General features: G+C 54.2%; 6 protein-coding genes across 6 annotated transcripts; 5 read left to right on the top strand and 1 right to left on the bottom strand.

The window, feature by feature from the left end:
• Positions 1-421: 421 nt before the first annotated feature.
• On the top strand, positions 422-5,161 carry CTAM01_09828 (UDP-glucose:Glycoprotein Glucosyltransferase; the record flags this gene model as incomplete). Its single annotated transcript, XM_060525844.1, has 3 exons — positions 422-705; positions 771-1,944; positions 1,994-5,161. Coding segments are annotated over 3 exons (4,626 nt in total), but the record flags the coding sequence as incomplete, so codon positions are not given.
• Positions 5,162-5,557: 396 nt separating this feature from the next.
• Positions 5,558-8,284, bottom strand: CTAM01_09827 (SNF2 family domain-containing protein; the record flags this gene model as incomplete). The annotated part of the gene is made up of 2 exons (XM_060525843.1): positions 5,558-7,964; positions 8,025-8,284. 2 exons carry the CDS (start codon positions 8,282-8,284, stop codon positions 5,558-5,560), a joined length of 2,667 nt encoding a protein of 888 aa, XP_060379529.1.
• Positions 8,285-8,752: 468 nt separating this feature from the next.
• Positions 8,753-10,834, top strand: CTAM01_09826 (heterokaryon incompatibility protein; the record flags this gene model as incomplete). The annotated part of the gene is made up of 1 exon (XM_060525842.1): positions 8,753-10,834. The coding sequence occupies one exon, from the start codon at positions 8,753-8,755 to the stop codon at positions 10,832-10,834; it is 2,082 nt and encodes a 693-aa protein (XP_060379528.1).
• Positions 10,835-11,576: 742 nt separating this feature from the next.
• On the top strand, positions 11,577-13,006 carry CTAM01_09825 (uncharacterized protein; the record flags this gene model as incomplete). The annotated part of the gene is made up of 2 exons (XM_060525841.1): positions 11,577-11,849; positions 11,924-13,006. 2 exons carry the CDS (start codon positions 11,577-11,579, stop codon positions 13,004-13,006), a joined length of 1,356 nt encoding a protein of 451 aa, XP_060379527.1.
• Positions 13,007-13,318: 312 nt separating this feature from the next.
• On the top strand, positions 13,319-14,302 carry CTAM01_09824 (methyltransferase; the record flags this gene model as incomplete). Its single annotated transcript, XM_060525840.1, has 3 exons — positions 13,319-13,377; positions 13,454-13,628; positions 13,709-14,302. The coding sequence occupies 3 exons, from the start codon at positions 13,319-13,321 to the stop codon at positions 14,300-14,302; spliced, it is 828 nt and encodes a 275-aa protein (XP_060379526.1).
• Positions 14,303-15,663: 1,361 nt separating this feature from the next.
• Positions 15,664-16,737, top strand: CTAM01_09823 (uncharacterized protein; the record flags this gene model as incomplete). The annotated part of the gene is made up of 1 exon (XM_060525839.1): positions 15,664-16,737. One exon carries the CDS (start codon positions 15,664-15,666, stop codon positions 16,735-16,737), a length of 1,074 nt encoding a protein of 357 aa, XP_060379525.1.
• Between the last annotated feature and the right edge of the window lie 2,906 nt (positions 16,738-19,643).

Here is a 19,643-nt window from a genome sequence, read left to right as displayed (position 1 = left end):
TTGCTTAGGCCTGGACTGGGCGAAGCTGAGGTAAGCAATTGCCCCTCCAGTAGGCCCGTTTTTCTGCCGTTTCTCCCCGTGGACCTAACACCACTGGCAGAGGAGACGCTAGTCTTCTTTGGTACAGCTCTTTTGTCAATGTGTTCAGAAGGCGGGCTCACTTACACCAGTCCCCCAGGCCGAGCACCTCCTAGTATTATCTACTTAGCGATACCTGACGTTTGACCCGCCTACATACCTTACGGAATTCACCTTTGGAAGCCCCTCCAAGCATTCTTGCACCAGCCATGCGACAGAGGCGATAAATAAATCACCTTCCGCGGTGTCCCTGTTTTTTTTCCTCTCCAAGTTCAAGATATTTCCTTTCAGAAGTTGTCTGTCTTAATATTCACCCACCCTTGCCCTCCTTTTCGGCTGGGAGGAACAAGTCGTCGAGAATTCCTTCTACCCATTCTCGACCCCGAAGAAAGTCGACACTCTTTCTCTCAATCTCCTTAGCCAACAACTATCTGCAAACACCCACAACTCCGAAGAACAGCCTTGCGCCGGCTGTCGCGCTCCCTCCTTCACCATGGTGCGGTTGTCGCAATTGCCAATGGGCGTTGGCCTGTCACTTTTGGCAGCTGTCAATGTCGCCGCAGTTCCCTCTGTAACTGTGGACATGAAGGCTGCCTTTCCTTCCGGCCCCTATCTCCTAGAGCTGCTGTAAGTGAACCTGCCCTGCCCTTTTTCCTTCTTTGTTTCACTGCCGGCTAACACCTTCGTTCTAGTGAGACAGCTGCTGGTGAAAACGCAACTGCCTACTTCCCTCTCCTCGACCGCATTGCTAGTGGGCACTTCAGCGAAGCCAAGACTGACAAAGAAGTCTACGACAAGTTCCTCCTCGCTCTGAATGAGGATGGGCACATTACTACACCGGACGCCCTGTCCACTTTCAAGCTGGCCCTTTCCCTACGAACCGCCGCTCCTCGCATTGAAGCCCACTATCAATACTACCGAACTGCCGTAGAGCCCAAAGTCGACACCGATACTCAAGATGGCTGCGATGTCTGGGCTGAGCAAGGAGGGAAACAGTACTGCACTCCGTCCCTGGATGCTGCAAAGGATTCTGCATTGGATGGCGCAAAGGTGCTGCCCTTCGACCGAGTCCTAGGATCTGGCAAGGAGGCCATCTTATACGCAGATCCGACTTCGCCTTCTTTCGGGTCTTTCCACATCGCTCTGGCTCAGAAGGCTCGTAATGGAGAGCTTGAGTACCGCCTGCGTTACACGAAGCCGGCTGGCAAGTACGAGGAGCCTCTGCCCGTCAGTGGATACGGAGTTGAGTTAGCCCTGAAGAGGACCGACTACATCGTCATTGATGACCGAGAAGCGCACCAGGACGACGCACAGAAGACCGTCAAGACTGAGGAGGTCTTGGACGCTGCCGGGGAGGTCGCTGATCTGAAGCCGCTATCAAAGTCTGAGGTACAGGAACTTGGTCTGAAGGCTGCCTCCTTCGTCATGCAGAGCCAGAACCCCTTTGAGACGCTTCTCAAGTTGTCGCAAGACTTCCCCAAGTTCTCAACTTCCATTGCTGCCCACAATGTGTCTGCTGAGTTCCTCGCCGAGCACCAAGTCAATCGCCAGCAATTGGTTCCAAGCGGCATGAACGTGCTTTGGATGAACGGAGTGCAGCTCATTGAGCGCCAGATTGAGGCATTCACCATCATTGATCTTCTCCGCCGTGAGCGCAAGCTTATCGACGGCGTTCGCGATCTTGGGTTCACCGGCGGTCAAGCTGTGTCTCTTCTCGGCCATCCCAAGGTTGCCGAGTCCAAGTCGGACGAAGAGCCCCCGCGATTCGACTGGACGGATGACCTTGAGGAAGAGCAGGTCATCATGTTCCTTAACGACCTTGAGAAGGATGAGCGTTACCAGGATTTCCCTGACCAATTGACTTCGGTGAGTCTGACCCTCTTTTGCTTGAGAGTAAAATACTAACTCCCAACAGCTCCTTCAGCGTGTCTACCCTGGCCAGCTCCCACCCATAAAGCGCGATATCTTCAACCTCATCATTCCCGTTGATTTCTCCAAGATGGAAGATCTCAGCGTCGTCGCTCAGATGAACTCCTTCGTCCAGCGGAAGCTTCCCATTCGTTTCGGTCTAGTTCCTCTGACGCCCACTGAGGATGCATTCCAAATCAGCAAGATTCTCTACTATCTCCTCGACAACTACGGCTTGGATGGCTTCATTGAGTATCTCGATGCTGCTATGCAGGCCTCCAAGACTGAGAAGCCGGATCAAGGCTCGTTTGACCAGGCCATCAAGGACCGTGAGCCTCTTCCAGACTCGAAACTCCTTTCTTTTGCCGAGGTGGTGCAGTCAGACGAACTTGATGGCATCGTCAAGCTGGCCAAGAACTGGGCAAAGAGACTCAACGCAAACACGCCCGTTCCGCCTGTCTTCATCAACGGTATTCCGGTTCCTCGCGAGGGCAACTGGCTTCAGGCCATGAGTATGAAGGCTTCCAGTGACTTGCAGGCGATTCAGCGCGCCGTTTACCTCGGCATGGTCGATGAGAAGGCCTGGATCCCGGATTTCTTCCTCGAGAAGGCCGTCAAACGTCGCAACACCTATATTTACCCAGAAGATGAAAAGTCACCGCAGGTCCTTGATGTCAACAAGATCTACACCGAGTTTGATGGTCTGTTCAGCAAGGTCCCAGTGGTTGAGGCTTATGCAGACTCGACGAAAGAAAACTGGGCTGTTCTGACGGTAGTTGGAGATTTTGCCTCAGACGAGGGAGCAAACCTTCTTCTGTCGGCTTTGGCTTTCCGTCGCAACAACCCTGGCGTGCGTCTGGACGCTGTGCACAACCCTTCAGTATCTGCCTCAGCTTCTAGTGTAAACACGGCGTTGAAGAACGGCGGCGACAAACTTGCTGAAGCTGAGACTCTTTCCGATATCAACGACATTCTCCGTGCCGCTACTGGTGATTCGGATGCAATCTTCACTGCAGTCTTCAACGAGTTTCTCTCCTTCGCCGCGATCAAGCCAGGTTCCAACCTGCTTATCCTCAACGGCCGTGTCGTTGGGCCTTTCACCGAAGAAGACCCCTTCCAAGGCGACGACTTCCAGTTCCTCTTGGAGTTTGAGCAGAAGGCCCGCATTCTCCCCGTCTATGCAGCAGTAGACGAGCTTGGATTGACAGACAAGATCGCCGGTCCCCTGGCCGCTGCCAAGATCACGTCAGTCACGGCGCTGTCGACCATCTCTGACCTTCCTGCTGGCATTTTCGAGTCTGCGCCATCGTTGCGCGTCAGTGCCCACGATGCTTGGAACTCAACCTACACTGCCATTGAGATCGGAAACCCCGAGACATCAAGCATCCATTTGGTTGGTGTTCTCAACCCTGCCAGTGAGCAGGCACAGCGGTGGGCGCCTATCCTCAAGGTTGTCTCTGAGCTGGAGGGCGTATATCTGAAGCTCTTCCTTAACCCCAAGGACAAAATTGACGAACTGCCTGTCAAGAGATTCTTCCGATACGTGCTGGAGTCAGAGCCGACGTTTGATGAAGCCGGCAAGGTTCGCGCACTTGAGGCATCCTTCAAGAGCTTGCCCTCTGAAGCTCTTCTTAATGCTGGCATGGACGTTCCACCATCGTGGCTCGTTGCACCCAAAGTCTCGCCTTTCGACCCGGACAACATCAAGCTCAGCTCCATCAAGTCAAATGTGCACGCCTCCTACGAGCTCGAGAGCATCCTTATCGAGGGGCACTCTCGTGAGGGTGGACAGTCGCAGCCTCCCCGCGGTGCGCAGGTCGTTTTGGGCACTGAGAAGGAGCCTCATTTCGCCGATACCCTGATTATGGCCAATCTTGGATACTTTCAATTCAAGGCGAACCCGGGATTTTACAATATTAAACTCAAGGAGGGCAGGAGCACCGATATTTACACCATCGATAGTATCGGTGCAAAGGGATGGGCTCCCGTGCCGGGCGATGAAGGCACCGAGGTGGTGCTGATGGATTTCCAAGGCACGACTCTGTACCCTCGCCTGTCACGCAAGCCAGGACAAGAAGAGTCCGACGTGCTGGCCGAACCCGAGGACAACAGCATCGTCGGCCGTGGCCTCAAGTTCGCCGGAGGCATCCTGGGCAAGAAGAAGTCCGCGTCCGACGAGGAGCACGCCGAGATCAACATCTTCTCCGTCGCCAGCGGCCATCTCTACGAGCGCATGCTCAACATCATGATGGTCAGCGTCATGAAGAACACCAAGCACACTGTCAAGTTCTGGTTCATTGAACAGTTCCTCTCCCCCTCCTTCAAGGATTTCATCCCGCACATGGCCAAGGAATACGGATTCAAGTACGAGATGGTGACCTTCAAGTGGCCTCACTGGCTGCGTCAGCAAAAGGAGAAGCAGCGCGAGATCTGGGGCTACAAGATCCTCTTCCTCGACGTGCTCTTCCCCCTCTCCCTCGACAAGGTCATCTTCGTCGACGCCGACCAGATCGTCCGCACCGACATGATGTCCCTCGTCAACCACGACCTCGAGGGCAAGCCCTACGGCTTCACGCCCATGTGCGACTCCCGCACCGAGATGGAAGGCTTCCGCTTCTGGAAACAGGGCTACTGGGCAAACTACCTCCGCGGCCAGCCCTACCACATCTCGGCCCTCTACGTCGTCGACCTCCGCCGCTTCCGCGAGCTCGCCGCGGGCGACCGCCTCCGCCAGACCTACCACTCCCTCAGCGCCGACCCCAACTCCCTCGCCAACCTCGACCAGGACCTGCCCAACCACATGCAGTTCCAGATCCCCATCCACAGCCTGCCGCAAGAGTGGCTGTGGTGCGAGACGTGGTGCTCCGACGAGAGCCAGCGCGTCGCCAAGACGATTGACCTCTGCAATAACCCGCAGACAAAGGAGCCCAAGCTCGATCGCGCGAGGCGCCAGGTGCCCGAGTGGACCGTCTACGACGACGAGATTGCCGCCCTCGACCGCAAGCGCAAGGGTCTGCCTGCTGAGGCGCCCAAGAAGGAGGAGAAGACGGAGGTCGTTATCGATGATGAATCGGAACAGAAGCCTGTTGTCGTGGAGGAGGTGGAGAAGAACACAAAGAGCCGCAACTGGGAGGAGCCTCCCTCGGAACAGACGCATGTTAGAGACGAGCTATAGACACACATCACGAATTTGTAGGTCAGAGAACCTTACGATTCCAGTGTAGAGTTGCGCACAGCATTGAGTATTACATAGAAAGATGGGAAAGAAACGAACAATCGCATTCCATGAAATTTTCTTCATCTTTTTTGATTTGATCTAAAATGATAAAAACGGAACGCTCGAAATGTCATCACGTCTTTTTCTAACGTGAGTATATCTAGCTCATGTATAATGTCTATACGGACCTCTCGTAAAGTCCAGTATCAAGCAAAGCCCCCGCCAAAACACCATCCCCATCCCATATTCGTACGACTCCGGAACACCTCTCTATTGACTTCTTCAAACAGAGAAAAAAGCCACGAGTTCATAATGCATGCATGACCATAACCATCCGTCGGAAACGACGACGCTCTAATGCGAAATATACTGGAACACGGCAGACACTTCCGGCTCCCCACACTCCTGCCTCAGCAACAGATCCTGAATCGGCTTCAACCCCTCGTTGACAAAGTGGTTCCACGTGCTCGTGTCGCCGTACAGCATAGCAGGCGACTTCATATACTGCCTGCCATCGGGCTTGCACCGCTTACACTTAAACGTGTCGTGCGTGTCGGATTTGGTGCCGGGCCGGTACTGGAACAGCTCGCGCAGACTGTCGAGCGAAAAGTGCCGCTCAACATCCTCGGCGGAGTCGACGACGCAACTCGACAGCGATTGCTTGTGGGACTGGCGCTGGAAAATCTTTTCCTCAATGGTTCCCGTAGCGATGAAGCGGTAGACGAAGCAGTCCTTCTTCTGACCGTCACGCCAGACACGAGCGAGGGCCTGTTGGTCTGCGGCGGGGTTCCAGTCGGGGTCGAAGAGGACCAAGCGGTTGGCGCCGATGAGGTTGAGACCGCAGCCACCAGCCTTGGAACTGAGGAGGAATACAAACTCATCTCCGTCCGGGTTGTTGAACTTGTCAACGAGCTTTTGGCGCTTGTTGACGTTCATGGTGCCATCGAGGCGCAGGCAGCCGTAAGCACGATTACGGCAGAGCTTCTCGAACAGGTCAAGCGTCTGTGTGTAATTGCTGATGAGTACAATCTTGTCGTTTGTGTCCTGGCGGATACGGGCGAGCATGCGGTCGAGGACTTGCATCTTGCCTGAGTACCAAGGCTTGATATCTCTATCTCTGCCACGCGCCTCTTTCGGGACATAATCATCGGGGAAGCAGTTCTCCGAACCAGGCAAATCGTCCGAAATGTTGAGCAGATCCGGGTGGTTGCAGAGCTTCTTGAGGATGTTGATGGCTTTGAGAGGTTGACTGCCCTTGCCACGGAGAAGCGCCTGAATGTCCGGACTGGTGATGAAGTAGTTGTAAAGGTCGAGCTGAAAGGGTGCAAGATTGCAGAACACAACATGCTCGTACTTGACGGGCAAGTACTTGGACAAGATGTCGTTGGTGCGGCGAATGATGAACTTATTGACAATGCCCAAGAGCTCGGACAGACACTCGTCGCCCTTCTTCCTTTCAGACTCGAGGGCGTCGGCGTCACGCCCGCGAAGAATCGGAAGCTCGAATCTCTTGCGGAACTCAAGCCGAGTACCAAGCAGATCCGGGTTAGCGAAGCTGATCAAGGAGAAGTACTCGGACAAGTCGTTCTGAATGGGCGTTCCGGACAGAATGACTCGTCTTGTGACATTCAAATTGTTGAGTGCGCTGAAAGTCTGACTGTCTCCATTCTTGAGACGATGGCCTTCATCGCAAAGCATAAGGCCGATCTTGGTGTGCTTCAGCTCCTCAACGTTGAGCCGAAGAGTCTCGTAAGATACGATGATGACTGGTCTTGTGACTGATCTGCCGCTCGCAATAGCCCACTGTCGCAGCTGTCGCGTGAGCTCTTCCTTGGACGCCTTTCCGTCGATTGCAAAAGGTGTGACGGCGTCAGCACCAAGCCATTTGACCAATTCGTTGGCCCAGTTGCGCACCAAACTGGAAGGGCACGCAACAATGGCCTTTTGAATTGTGCTCTTTCCAGCATCTGGAGATTGCTTCAGGAGAGTCCAGAGCAGAGTGATGCACTGCAAGGTCTTGCCAAGACCCATCTCGTCGGCCATGATGCAGCCATTGGCCTTCTCCTCAATCATGCCAGTGACGCATCTGTACATGAACTTGACACCCTCGACCTGATGTGGTCTGAGAACCTTGGCCAATCGTGGGTCAATGACAACAGGAACTCGGGGGTGCTCCCCTTCGACCTTCTTCTTGATTCCGAGAATCTCGGCCAGACTCTTGTGAACGAGAGGCGCGTCAATCTTAGTCTCGGCCTCGACATCCTTCTTGTCTTCCTTCTTTTCGGGCTCTTTGGGCTTATCGTCGATGGTTGGATCGTACAGCACAATGGCAAACTCGCCACTGGGGTCGTGCAACGGCTTGGCAATGAATTGTGCTCCCGTGCGCAGGCCAAGGGTTGGCGGAGGTCGGTTCGGGTTATATGCACTGGTATTCTTGTTGATCAGAGGCACCGAGAATGCCTTGCGAAATACTGTTGACTTGTCCTTGGCCTGGAAAACGGGGAATCTGTTTGCGTCTCGGTTCGCTAAAGCCAGGCGATCGGCATTTGTGTAGGGCTTGTCGGCGTCAGTCTCGCCATCAGCGCCCTTGTAATCGACCCTTCTCTTCTTGCGCGCCGGTCTGTCGGTTGCGACTGTTCTCGTTGCTGAACCAGGGCATTTGAACGGTCTTGACAACTTATCGACCGACTGGGGAGTCGGCCATCGCTTAGACGGCACGTTCTCCTTGTTCGCGATCGGGGTGGCGGTGACGTCGACAGTCCTATGGAGGGGTTAATACAGTGCCGTGTTAGTTGGAGAAGCATTGACTAGAGTTGCGTACATTGTGAACCGCGGTTTGTGGTGTAGCAATGCTGCAGGTGCAGTGTATGCGCACAATCCCGGGGGTAAGGCTTCGCAGAGAGCAGCAGAGAAGTGGCGGATGAAGATGGAGGGAAAAGAGTAAGAGCAATGTTCCTGGTCGGAGGGCCCGGTGTTGATTTGGGGCAAAGCGCGACTCGACCCGCGTCGCCACTCAAACACGCTTTCACGTGCACCAGGCACCAGGACCCATCTCTTTAACCTGCTTACCTCACCACTCATGCTTATCTAAGGCTTTCTTTTATGGGGTCCACCCACTCAGGTTCTAGATTGTCTGTGCTCACTTACACTCAACTTCCTCCTCCTCCCACCCCAACATGTCGATGTTGAAGGGTATAACTTCACCGGACACTCAGCGACAACTTGGCGCGTCAATCTTCTTCCCGGTCCTTCGTCAGAATTATAATGTCAAGTGGCATCTTTCGCTGCCAAAATGTCCCCAATGATTGGCCAATAGTTCGGCGCGGTGAAGCCGTGCGTGAGAACCAAAGTTGGCGTCGTTTTAGTCTTGGTCCTAACGATGCAGCTGACGATTCTACCATGATCATACGTGGCTAACTAAGCCATGACTGCTTGGCTTCCGCCCAATTTGGTGACTTCAAAAGCTTTCGAGCTCTCCTATAAACCTTTCTATCTGGCGAAGATGATGAGAAAGCAAATACTGTATCGGATGCTTCCCAATCTTCAGTCATGTCGTCCGGAATAGCAAAATTCGAATACAGTCACCGTATCGGCAAGGAGACCATTCGTCTTGTGCGCATCCTAGGCTGCGGAGCAACTGACGATGGACCGTTGCAGCTTTCACTGGAGGAACACGCCCTTGGTGACCTGCCAACTTACCGTGGCCTCTCTTACACATGGGGATCCCCCCTCGCAGAAAAGGAGCCCTCTTGGCAAATCGGACATCAGCTCGTAACAGTCTCAGTGATGCTCAACGGCCAAAGTTTTGACATCTTCCCGAACCTACACGATGCACTGTGCTGGATCAGAGCGCACAACTCCTGCGACCTGTACTGGATCGAGGCCATCAGCATCAACCAGGCCGATGATACCGAGAGGAGCATGCAAGTTGGCATCATGGATCGCATCTACAAAAAGGCTACCCGCGTCGACATATGGCTAGGCTCCGTCACTGACGAGCACCACCCAGCCGAGGTATCTCGATTGGTTCGCACAATGGCAGAAAATACTCAGCGGAACTTCAGCTTCGACCAAGAGAACTCCTTCTTTGACGACGATGCTCTGAGCAGATATGGCTTGCTACATGTACCCGATGACGTATGGTACGCATTCGTCGCCTTTTTCGAACGCAAGTGGTTTAATCGTGTTTGGGTCGTCCAAGAGGTCGCCTTGTCAAGAGACGCATGTATCCTCTGGGGCAACGATGTTATTCCGTGGGAGACGGTGGCGTATTGCTCCGACTTTTTGTACGAAAGTCGTCTGTACGAGCAATTGTCAGAAGTCTTGTACGATAACAACCCTACAATCAAGGACGTCAAGATCGGCAGCAACTCGTCGGGCATTGTCGCAATCCAGAGGTGTAGACACGACATACTCGATATGTGGGACAGCACCACGCTGGACCACATAGTCGGTCCTTTCGCCTGCACGGGTGGAAGCAGCAGAACTAAGACAGCCGGTGCGCTGTTGTTTTTGATGCTACGCCTGACGGTCGGGGTGGAAGCCACCGACCCAAGAGACCAAGTCTTTGGTCTACTGGGCATTCTCAACCTCCTCTTGGATCTTAGTGGTCGCACAAGGACGGAGCTGGAGGCCAACTACCGCAAACACTGCACGCCCGTCAGCATCTACACCGACACGGCGGTCTTCATTATGGAAGAATGCAAGAATCTGGCTCTGCTCACGGCGGTTCCCGACGACTCGGTCAAGAATATCCAGGCTCTGCCGTCCTGGGTGCCCGATTTCTCTGCAAACGGACCATCTGCCTTTCTGGCGATGAGGTGGCCCGCTGAGATCCCTTACTTTGATGCCTGTCGTTCCATGCCGACGAAGTACCGTGTCGTCGATGATAGGCAACTCCACGTCAAGGCTTTGTGCGTTGGCACAGTATCGTTGGTAGGCGAGGTATACTCGGAACTAGCTACGAACGGAAGCTTCACGCAATGGGCCGACTTCCTCTTGCAGTGCGACCCCGTCTATAAGCCGACAGGGCAGTGCCGAGTAGAGGCATTCTGGAGGACGTTGATCGGTGACCGAGATGGGTTCACACACCCGGCACCCGGCAGCCTCCAAAAGGCGTTCCATTCGTGGATCGCGGATCACGTTGTGTGGGAGGTGTACTGCGCCATGAAGAAAGGCGCCGACATTGAAGAACGCATCAGCCGTCTAGACAGCATCAAGAGACTTGCCGCGTCGGATGTCAGCAAGACGGTGCCCTCGTGTGATGTGATTATGGGATATCTGAAGCAGCTCAAGGAGTGCGAGGAGCAGGAGCAAGTTGAAGGCCTGTTCGATCGCTTCAAGCACACTTGTCAGGTGTACGTGAATCTCGCTTTTGAGACGCTCTGGGAGAGGCGGCCATTCCTAACGGATAGTAGCCATATGGGACTTGGAGGCCGATCCGTGCAAGAGGGGGATGGGATTTGGGTGGTGGCCGGCTGTCCGTCACCTCTTGTGCTTCGAGAGCTGCCGGTTTCTTCTATCTCTAGGCCTTTCAGTTATCGGTTGATTGGGGAAGCTTACGTGCACGGCATCATGCACGGGGAGGCTGTAGGTGAGGATATGTTGTGGGAAGATGTCTGCATCCAGTGACAGCTTTGCTAGGTAGGATTTATGGTGATTTTCATATATTAGTTGCAATCCATCTTCGCTCCTCAATGTGTGCGAACCAAGAAAGAGCTACTATGCAACGAATCAAGAACTGAGCAATGTTGAATCCACGGGTACTTCGGTGAGTGCTATACCGAGGCTTACCGAGATTCCCCCGAAGTGGTGAGTAACAAGGTGACCCCCACAATGGGAGCGTTCTAGGGTACCTGTGCACAGCCAAAATCAGGTGAGACATTGGGCCAGACGGCAGGGGCCTGTCGCACGCGTCCACCTCAACTTCTGCGGCCCCCAACTCGAAATCTTCAACGCGACACCCTCAGCGCAAGCCGCACATTCCAACGTTTCTTTGCGCCAGGCACATTCTTGTCTCAAGGTACGCAGACTGTTTGCAACATCAATTGGATTGTTATAAAACTCAATTGACTTCAGAGCTGCATATCGAGTCATCGACATTGACCCCCCCCCCCCCGCCTAACAATAGCTCCATCTTCACATGCTCCGCAACAAACACCACCACCACCACCACGGCCACACCGATTCGTAGTTCGTACGGAGACGCTCGCCCGCAACGTCTCTAGTCTGGGTGGATCCCAAGACCCCCCCGGTCCCCCGGCACCTCTCCGCTTTCTCTCACCAAGCTTCCCTCGGTCCCTCGTCTCAAACGAAACAAAGCACGGCTCTCCCTCACTCTCGCTCTATCTATCTATTATCCTAGTACTCCATAATGGCCGACCCCTCCCCCTCCTCGTTCTCTTCCTCCCCCGGGACCACCCCGCTCCGTCCACCTTCTGCCCGCATCTTCTGGATCGTCGACAACTGGCCCTCCGTCCTCGGCGGCACCGTCCTCACCCACTACGCACACTACCAGTACCTCTCCCGCGTCCGCAGCCCGCACCCGAACCCCGTCAAGAATGCCCGCTTCTGGGCTCTAGCCTCTGGCGGATGGATGCTCACCTACCTCGGCATATGCACCGGAATCGCCGTCGCCCAAGCCAAAGTCAATCACTACCTCGACCCTGATAACCGCCTTCAGTACCGCGATTCCTAACGTACTCGGAAACCTTCTACTAGCTACAATCACTACTTGACTACCGCCTCGCAACAGAACGATCCTGTCCCAGCCAGCTGCCCACGATGTCCGCCGACTTCTGGGCAGGCTACATAAGCGGCGCCGTAGGCATCATCATCGGCAACCCTCTCGACCTTCTCAAAGTCCGCCTCCAAGCTCGCCCGGCCTCCGCCCCCTCGACACCCCTCCCCTCCGCCTCCTCCCCGCTCCCGCTCCCGAGCCCCACCGCGGCCGCAGCGGCATCCTACCTCCGCCACTTCGAATCCCCCGCCTCCCTCGTCACCGGCTCCGCCGCCCCGATCCTAGGCTACGGCGCCCTCAACGCCCTCCTCTTCGTCTCCTACAACCGCACAGAGGCCGCCCTCAACCGCGCCCTCGACGTCCAGTCCAGCCTCTGGACCACCTGGCTCGCCGGCGCCGTCGGCGGCCTCGCCACCTGGGTCGTGAGCACCCCGACAGAGCTGATCAAGTGCCGCGCCCAGCTCTCCTCCCCGCCCGCCTCGAGCTGGGCCATCACCAAGGACGTCTGGCGCGCCGAGGGGATCAGGGGTCTCTACTTTGGCGGCTTGGTGACTGCGCTGCGGGATAGCGTCGGGTACGGGTTTTACTTTTGGTCGTATGAAATCACCACGCGATGGATGGGCGTCGGGGGCGACGGCGTGAAGGAGACGAATCTGAAAGAGGAGGCCGCCAAGGTGTTGCTCTGCGGTGGTCTCGCGGGCATTGTGACGTGGTTGAGCATCTTCCCGCTCGACGTCATCAAGACCCGCGTCCAGACGCAGGCGTTTCAGGCACAGGCACAGTCACCCGAGAGGTCACCTTTGCTTGCGGCACAAGGGCTATCGCAGCAGCAGCAGCAGCAACAACAGCAGCCGGCGAAGCGTGCAGGCGCAATGCAGGTCGCGAGAGAAGCCTACCGCGAGGGCGGGATGCGAGTCTTCTTCCGTGGGCTCACGGTCTGCAGCGTGCGCGCCTTCGTCGTCAACGCGGTTCAGTGGGCAGTGTACGAGTGGGCGATGTATGAGATGGGCGAGGGCCGAAGGCGGCCTGCTGCTGCCATTGAGCCTGTGGGACAAGTCATGTGAGGAACCACGACTTTGGTGATACAAGGCGAGATGAGAAAAACGTCGTTTCCATAGTTGTGGGAAACGTCTCGCGGTGGTCAGCTTGGTGGTTTCGAGATGTCACCGCAATGTTGCCGCTTGTGCGTGCACCTTGATGGAAAAGTTGCCGAATACTCTCCGGCATCACAGACAACCACAGGATAACGAACTGGGCGAGCCGAAATGGTGTCCACTATATAAAGACGCCCAAAATCGCTCAAGCGACTACTATAGATCCTTTAAGCACCAAGACTAGACCACATAAAAAGCCATCAAACAACTACAGCTGCAATCATGACCACGACCGAGTCCAAGACAGCCTCTCTAGCCGAACTCAACCGCGTCTTCTGGGAGTTTGTCAGCCCCGATTTCCTCCACGCTTGAACCCCTTCTCTCAAGCTATGAAGCTAACATTAATATGACTCTCAGTGCAAACGCAGACACCTTCCTAGAACAGGACTGGATCAAGGTCTTCTCCGAACAACTCACCCGCTTCCTCCGCGCCCAGGCCCCGAACCTAGGTCTCCGGCCCCGCGATACAAATCATTCGTCGAACCCCGTCCGACTTTTAGACTACGCTTGCGCCTCTGGCGGTGCTTCATGGGTAAGTATCTTGTACTCCTGGGTCCTACATATCCCTCCCCCAGCTACGGTACCCTCTGACAGGATAACGCGTGGTTTTAGGCCCTCAGCCCCTTCGTCGACTCGATCCTCGGCATCGACATCGCACCCGCCATCGTACAGCGCTACAATGACTGCGCGGCGCGGCTGGGATACTCTCCAGAGCAGGTCCACGCCGTCGTGGGCGATTTGGCTTTGGATGGAGAGCTGGCTGCAGAGGGGGGGTTTGATGTGGTTATCATATCCATGGCGCTTCATCACCTTGATGATCCGCGGGGGATGTTGGATCTGCTTGCGAAGAGGGTGAGGCCTGGTGGGATTTTGATTGCTGTTGAGGGGGTTGATTATAAAGCTACGAGGTCGGAGAGTGAGATGCTCGAGAAGGGAGATGAGAAGGGAGGGAAAGGATCTGAACGGCATGGAGGTAAAGCTCATGAGCATGAGATCCACCAACACGATGTTCTCAAGACTACGAATCGGCATCTGGTCTTCAGCGAGGAGCTTTTCAGGGGATGGTTCCGAGACGCTGGGTGTGACGAGGGGAAGTTTGCGTATGTTGAGAATGAAGAGGTCAGTCATATTCCCGAGAGTGCTTCCGGTAAGGTTGGGGGATTGGATAGGAAGATGGTCATCGCTTCCTCAGTGAGGAAAGAGTAAGAATGGACTTGTGATGCTTTGCTAGGAATGGACCATGTTCGTTAGCAATTGATATGTCAAGCGAAGCAAGTTGGGCCCCCCTTTCTCCTGATCAAGTTCCCGGTCACAATCAAACCATTTAACAGCCCGGGAGAAATCAACGAGCACCCACAAAACGAATCCTCACTACTTTCTGGAGCAAATTTCATTTCCCTTAATACCGAAACTCATGCCGCCGCGACGCCATCTCGACCAAAACCAAGCCAGCCCCCAACTCTATCCTCACGAACAGCCTCACTTTCACCCATCAACTCCCTCAACCCATCAAGGTCGCAACCATCCGTCGAACGAGGGCCAGCCTTTATTACCAACCTACTCTCTCCCCTCTATCAGGCAAACGGGGGTTCAACTCCCCTGGGCGCTGTGGCCCAGCGGTGGAACACTCAGCTGGGGACGGGGGATTTCCACATATCTCCCAGGAGATGGACCTCGACCCCATGAGTTCGACTCCCCGCTCTGGCTGCTCTCTTTTGCACTTTTTGCACTTTTATCTTAGCCAAAGAGTTTCCCACTCATACGACTGTGGTATAAGCTGTATTCTTCTTTCGTTTCCGCTGTTGTGGGTTCGATGTTGTGTTCTTCTCAAACTATAGACAGCAGCTTGTGAAATCCACTGTCGAGTTGATGATAGAAGCTCGTCCTTCCCTGTCTAAATTTTTGTTTTTTCACATTGGATTCTTACGCAAGAGCTCATAGTATCTCTATCTTCATTTCGAAGGGAGGTGATCATGAGAGTGGTGCTTACGAGACATGCCACAGGACCGAACCTCATTCCGTTCCTCACTACCTACTAAACAATCGCGTACAATTCAAGTCATGAATCTTGCTGATCGTAATAATCAGATTTCGAGCGAAAAACTGAGTGGAGGGGATTGTTTGCTGTCTCTCCTCCGCGGCGCTAGTTCTATCACCACCGGCCGACGACACGACGACAGACACGTCATGGGACCCCATCTTTTGGCGACTAATTTCAGGAACAGCAAGAATCCATGTGCAACATGTAATTATTGTCCTCGAGAATGAGTCACGCCAAGCTCCTGGCTCTGAAACTTGCTCGCTCGTCACTCGGCGCCTTTTCTCGGAGACATTTCTCTTGCCCGGCCAGGCCGCCCCACTTCGGATCCGATCTTCTCGGCAACATTTTACGGCCTCGGAAACATCCCGCAAGGCCGCGCCTCACGCCGGCACGCCCGTTCTTCACTTGGAAGAGCATATAAGACGACAAGAGAGCCTCAATCATTGCCTGGAATATCGCAACCTCATCAAATACACGAACCCCATTTTCCAAGCTTACACCACATCACAACCAGAATACAACTTACATGAACAACCTCTACAAAACCCTCATCAAAGCGCTCCCGCTAACAACAAACATCGTCACATGCAACATGTCCACCCCAGCCCTCCACGACGTCCTCATCATAGGCGCAGGCCCAGCAGGCCTCGCCACAGCAACAGCCCTCTCCCGCCAGCTCTACACCACAGTCCTCTTCGACTCAAACCTCTACCGCAACGCCCGCGCAAGCAACATGCACAACGTCCTCGGCTTCGACCACGTCCCTCCCCCAATCTTCCGCGCCAAGGCCCGCGAGGACCTCAAAGCCCGCTACGTCGAGACCGTGACTTTCGCCGACGGCGTCGAGGTCGTCAAGACGACCAAAGTCAGGGACGGGCTCTTTAGGGCCGAGGATAAGCATGGCAAGGCGTGGTTTGGACGGCGCTTAGTCCTGGCTACCGGTGTCACGGATATTTCTCCAGACATCGCAGGCTACGCGGACTGTTGGGGCTACGGCATCTTTCACTGTCTCTTTTGCCACGGCTTCGAGGAGCGCGGGGCGGAGAGGGTGGGCGTTCTCGCTTTCGGATTGGCGGGAAGCGTCAAGATGGCGACGCATATCGCGTACATGGCTCGGCCCCTGGGTAAGAAGGTGACGATTTACACGCACGGCAACGAGACTCTCGCTTCAGAGATTGGTGCCATGGCCAATAACCCCTTTACCATTGACACACGGAAAATCACATCGATGCGCATGGCCACGAGCAGCGGGGAGCACAGCACCAGCGTGACACTCACACTTAGTGGGCGGCAAGACGGAGGAGAAGAAGAAGTCACGGAGGGCTTCCTCGCTCACGCGCCGTTCACAAGGCCCAACGGTCCCTTTGTGGAGCAGCTTGGGTTGGAGACGGCGGAGAACGGGGATATCAAGACGGCTGCCCCTTTTGGGGAGACGAGCGTTCCCGGGGTTTACGCCGTGGGAGACTGCGGGAATATGGTCAAGGCCGTTGCGACGGCAGCGGCGAGCGGTGCGCTGGCTGCGGGTGGCATGGTCGTCCCGATGCAGATGGAGCCGAGGGTTGAGATGGATGTTGAGGCCATGCAGAAGGTTATTGGGTGAAGTGGGTGTAGACGATAGAGGTTACAACAGAACATGTTTTTTTCGGGTAAGAATAAATAGTTTGACTCCGGGGATCCATAAAGCCGGCGTAGCGAGGTTATGATGAATAGAAGAAATGCCCTAGACGAGAAATGCCGTCCCCCAAGCCCCCTTCGGAGGTGAAGTCCGTTGTAGACCTCAACGACGTTCCCGCAGAATATATGGAGCCTACCTCTGGGACAAATTGTTGTAAAATCTAGAGAGTATTTTGGGTAGCCCAAATGAGACCCATCACCGCTTCCTTCCCGCATCTTCGCAGGATCATCAACCTTGCTCAAGCACATGTCCGAACCATCGTCGGCACTAAGAACCAACCAAACAAGCAAAACCCTTTCCCTCAAAGCCACAAAACCAAATTACTTTTACCGTAGGATCAGTAACCCGTCTTGAATGCAGTAGATCTCAGAAGAAGGTCCGACTATCGTTCGACATGCACTAGCGTCCACCACGTCGTCCTCAATCCCCGGCGCGGCATATCCGTCCGTCCTCCAGGCAGCAGAATTAATTCTCCTGCAGCTTTCCCCTCCACCCTCCACTCCCCGACCCGCGACTACCGAAACCACCCAACCCCCCTTTTCTTTGCTGAGACTTTCATGTATCGTCAAATCATTGCTTGTCTGGATATCAGCTGAACGCCACATGTAAGAGGCGGTGTGGGGGGATAGGGTTCTCTACATCGAAGCCTGATCCGGCCGGCAAACCGGACTGAGAGTCTGTGGAGATGAAACCGGACTGATCATTCTCTCCGTGAAGGCTCAACTCGGCAATCAAGGCCAGGGATTGAAACCATGATTCTGTGGTTACATGCCGCCGACATTGTCGGAAAGAGGTTGCACCGGCCGGCGTCTGGAGAAACATGACTTGCATGAGGGATGCAAGTCGGGCAGAGACTGACTGAGTGGCCATAACGGCTTCCACTCAAATATTTTCCCTTAGTACTTGCGCTGAAACTGCTGAATACAGAAAGCATGGTTCTGATTCTCAAGGTGAGACGTATGCTCAATTATTGAAGTTATCCAGTGGCTTTGTCGCTGAGTAATAACCACTTCTTTCACTGGGGTGTATGACGCGTCAAATTGCCTTACTTTCCTCACTCCAATCTTCCTACTTTAAGTGTCATATAGCTTGGACTTCATGATACTGACGAAGGCATGATCTCGCCGCGGCCTCTGGCGCCCAACTCATTGGAGCTGCTTGGTCTTACTGGAGCTGCCCGGCCGCGTTGATCTTCCACCCCTCTGCAACTTGGCACAAAGTCCGCCCCCGAAAGCTTGAGTCCTAGACCGCGTCTTCAAGCCTCGAAAAGGCATATAGTATAGGCCCATCATAGAGGCCCTATAACCCCGCCCCACAATCGTTGAATCCATGTCTCTCTAGGAAAACTAGGCTGCCCTCGAAAGCTTTGAGATGTCGATGCGGGTTTCCAGGGGGCCACCAGGCCTTTACCCGATGTTTACGACATACACAGGTCGGAAAGGGGGCTTATTTTCCAAGAATAACTCAACGATTCTCAAATCACGTACAGGATAAGAAGCTGGTGTGAAATCCTTGACCTTGATTCATCTTCTTTGGCCGCTTGACGTTGTACTGCCTGACTCCGTAAGTCACTTGTCACCATCCATTTCCGACGTCCTTCAATGCTGTAGCCTGATTGAACGCCTCTCGCTTGGTATGGTTAGCCCGTCAATGGTGGATATGGTCAATATAGAAGGGTAAGGTAGGAGATACAAGCTTCTTTCCAGGCATGTTGCCCTCATTCTTCAAGCACAAATGCCAGGTAGGTGACATGGCAATCAAAGTCAAGAGGTGTAAATAAAGCCCTCTGAGAAATTTCAAAGGCGTTTGGAAGAGCATTACCCAATGCGGCAGTGTACGCTTGTAGCCGAGGAATCCTCTCCCATCGGCCCCGGCAAAGGCGCTCTGTGTTGGTGATGTGCCGTTGATTTAACGGGTCTAATTCTCTTTTGAGTGAAACCTTCACAGCACTACTCCTCGACCCAATTCCATAGCGTAAGCTGAGTACTCTAGAACAGACGACTCTGAAGTAGCATGAAACGTTAAATAAACAAATGTTGGCCTAGATCATGAATAACTTGAGAGGCTCCAATGCTCGCCCACCCCATCACGACAGAGACCGACCGGACACACAAGGAAATCGTCATCAAGAGAGATGGTGTCATACGTAGCCCTTATTTCTCTTCCTATCCTAGTACTGGAGTTTTCTCTCGGGGCCTTTGAACAGCTCAAACCTGTGCCATTCATAATACCACCTAACCCTGACATTGCAGCCTTCCGTGTAAGCAATCTCATGTTCAGTAACAACCCACACCGTTCCTATGTGGATACTCGACGAAAGGATTGGTATTGCCGCCGGGACGGGGATGGAACGGAACTCCTCGCCACCCAGATGAAAGTAGAACGAAACATCTTTTCCCAGCACGAACCGCGGATGCCGCCAGAGGCTATCCGCGGGTACTTCACGCCATCCACATAATGCAAAGCAGGCCGGCTCAGATGAGGGCGCTTGTATGTAAGAGAAACACATGGTGTATGGTCAAACCTTGCCATGATATGGCTGATGAGGCGCTGCCTCGTCGTGATATGCTTCTCTAGTGACTCAGTCAAGATCGTGCCTAGGCGAGGTACCCGTAGGAGGATGGAGTGTTATGGTTCAAGTCCCACAGCCAGCCATACTTCCAGCATAAAGGTCCCTTCGAAGCGCACCAAGAGAGACTGAGACATTTCTAAACCCAAGTCAGGTGTCAACAGCCACTAACCAGACTTACGCATCCCCGCAAGAAAACATCGCAGATGGTTCATATCATGCTACAATCCAAGTGAAACGTTACATACCAAGAATCGTGGCA

Source organism: Colletotrichum tamarilloi, assembly GCF_030869305.1.
Source record: "Colletotrichum tamarilloi strain Tom-12 chromosome Unknown Scaffold_41.1, whole genome shotgun sequence".
In the NCBI taxonomy this organism is placed as follows: Eukaryota; Fungi; Ascomycota; class Sordariomycetes; order Glomerellales; family Glomerellaceae; genus Colletotrichum; species Colletotrichum tamarilloi.
Note: the sequence above shows the minus strand (reverse complement) of the source record. Positions and strands in the feature narration are given on the sequence as shown.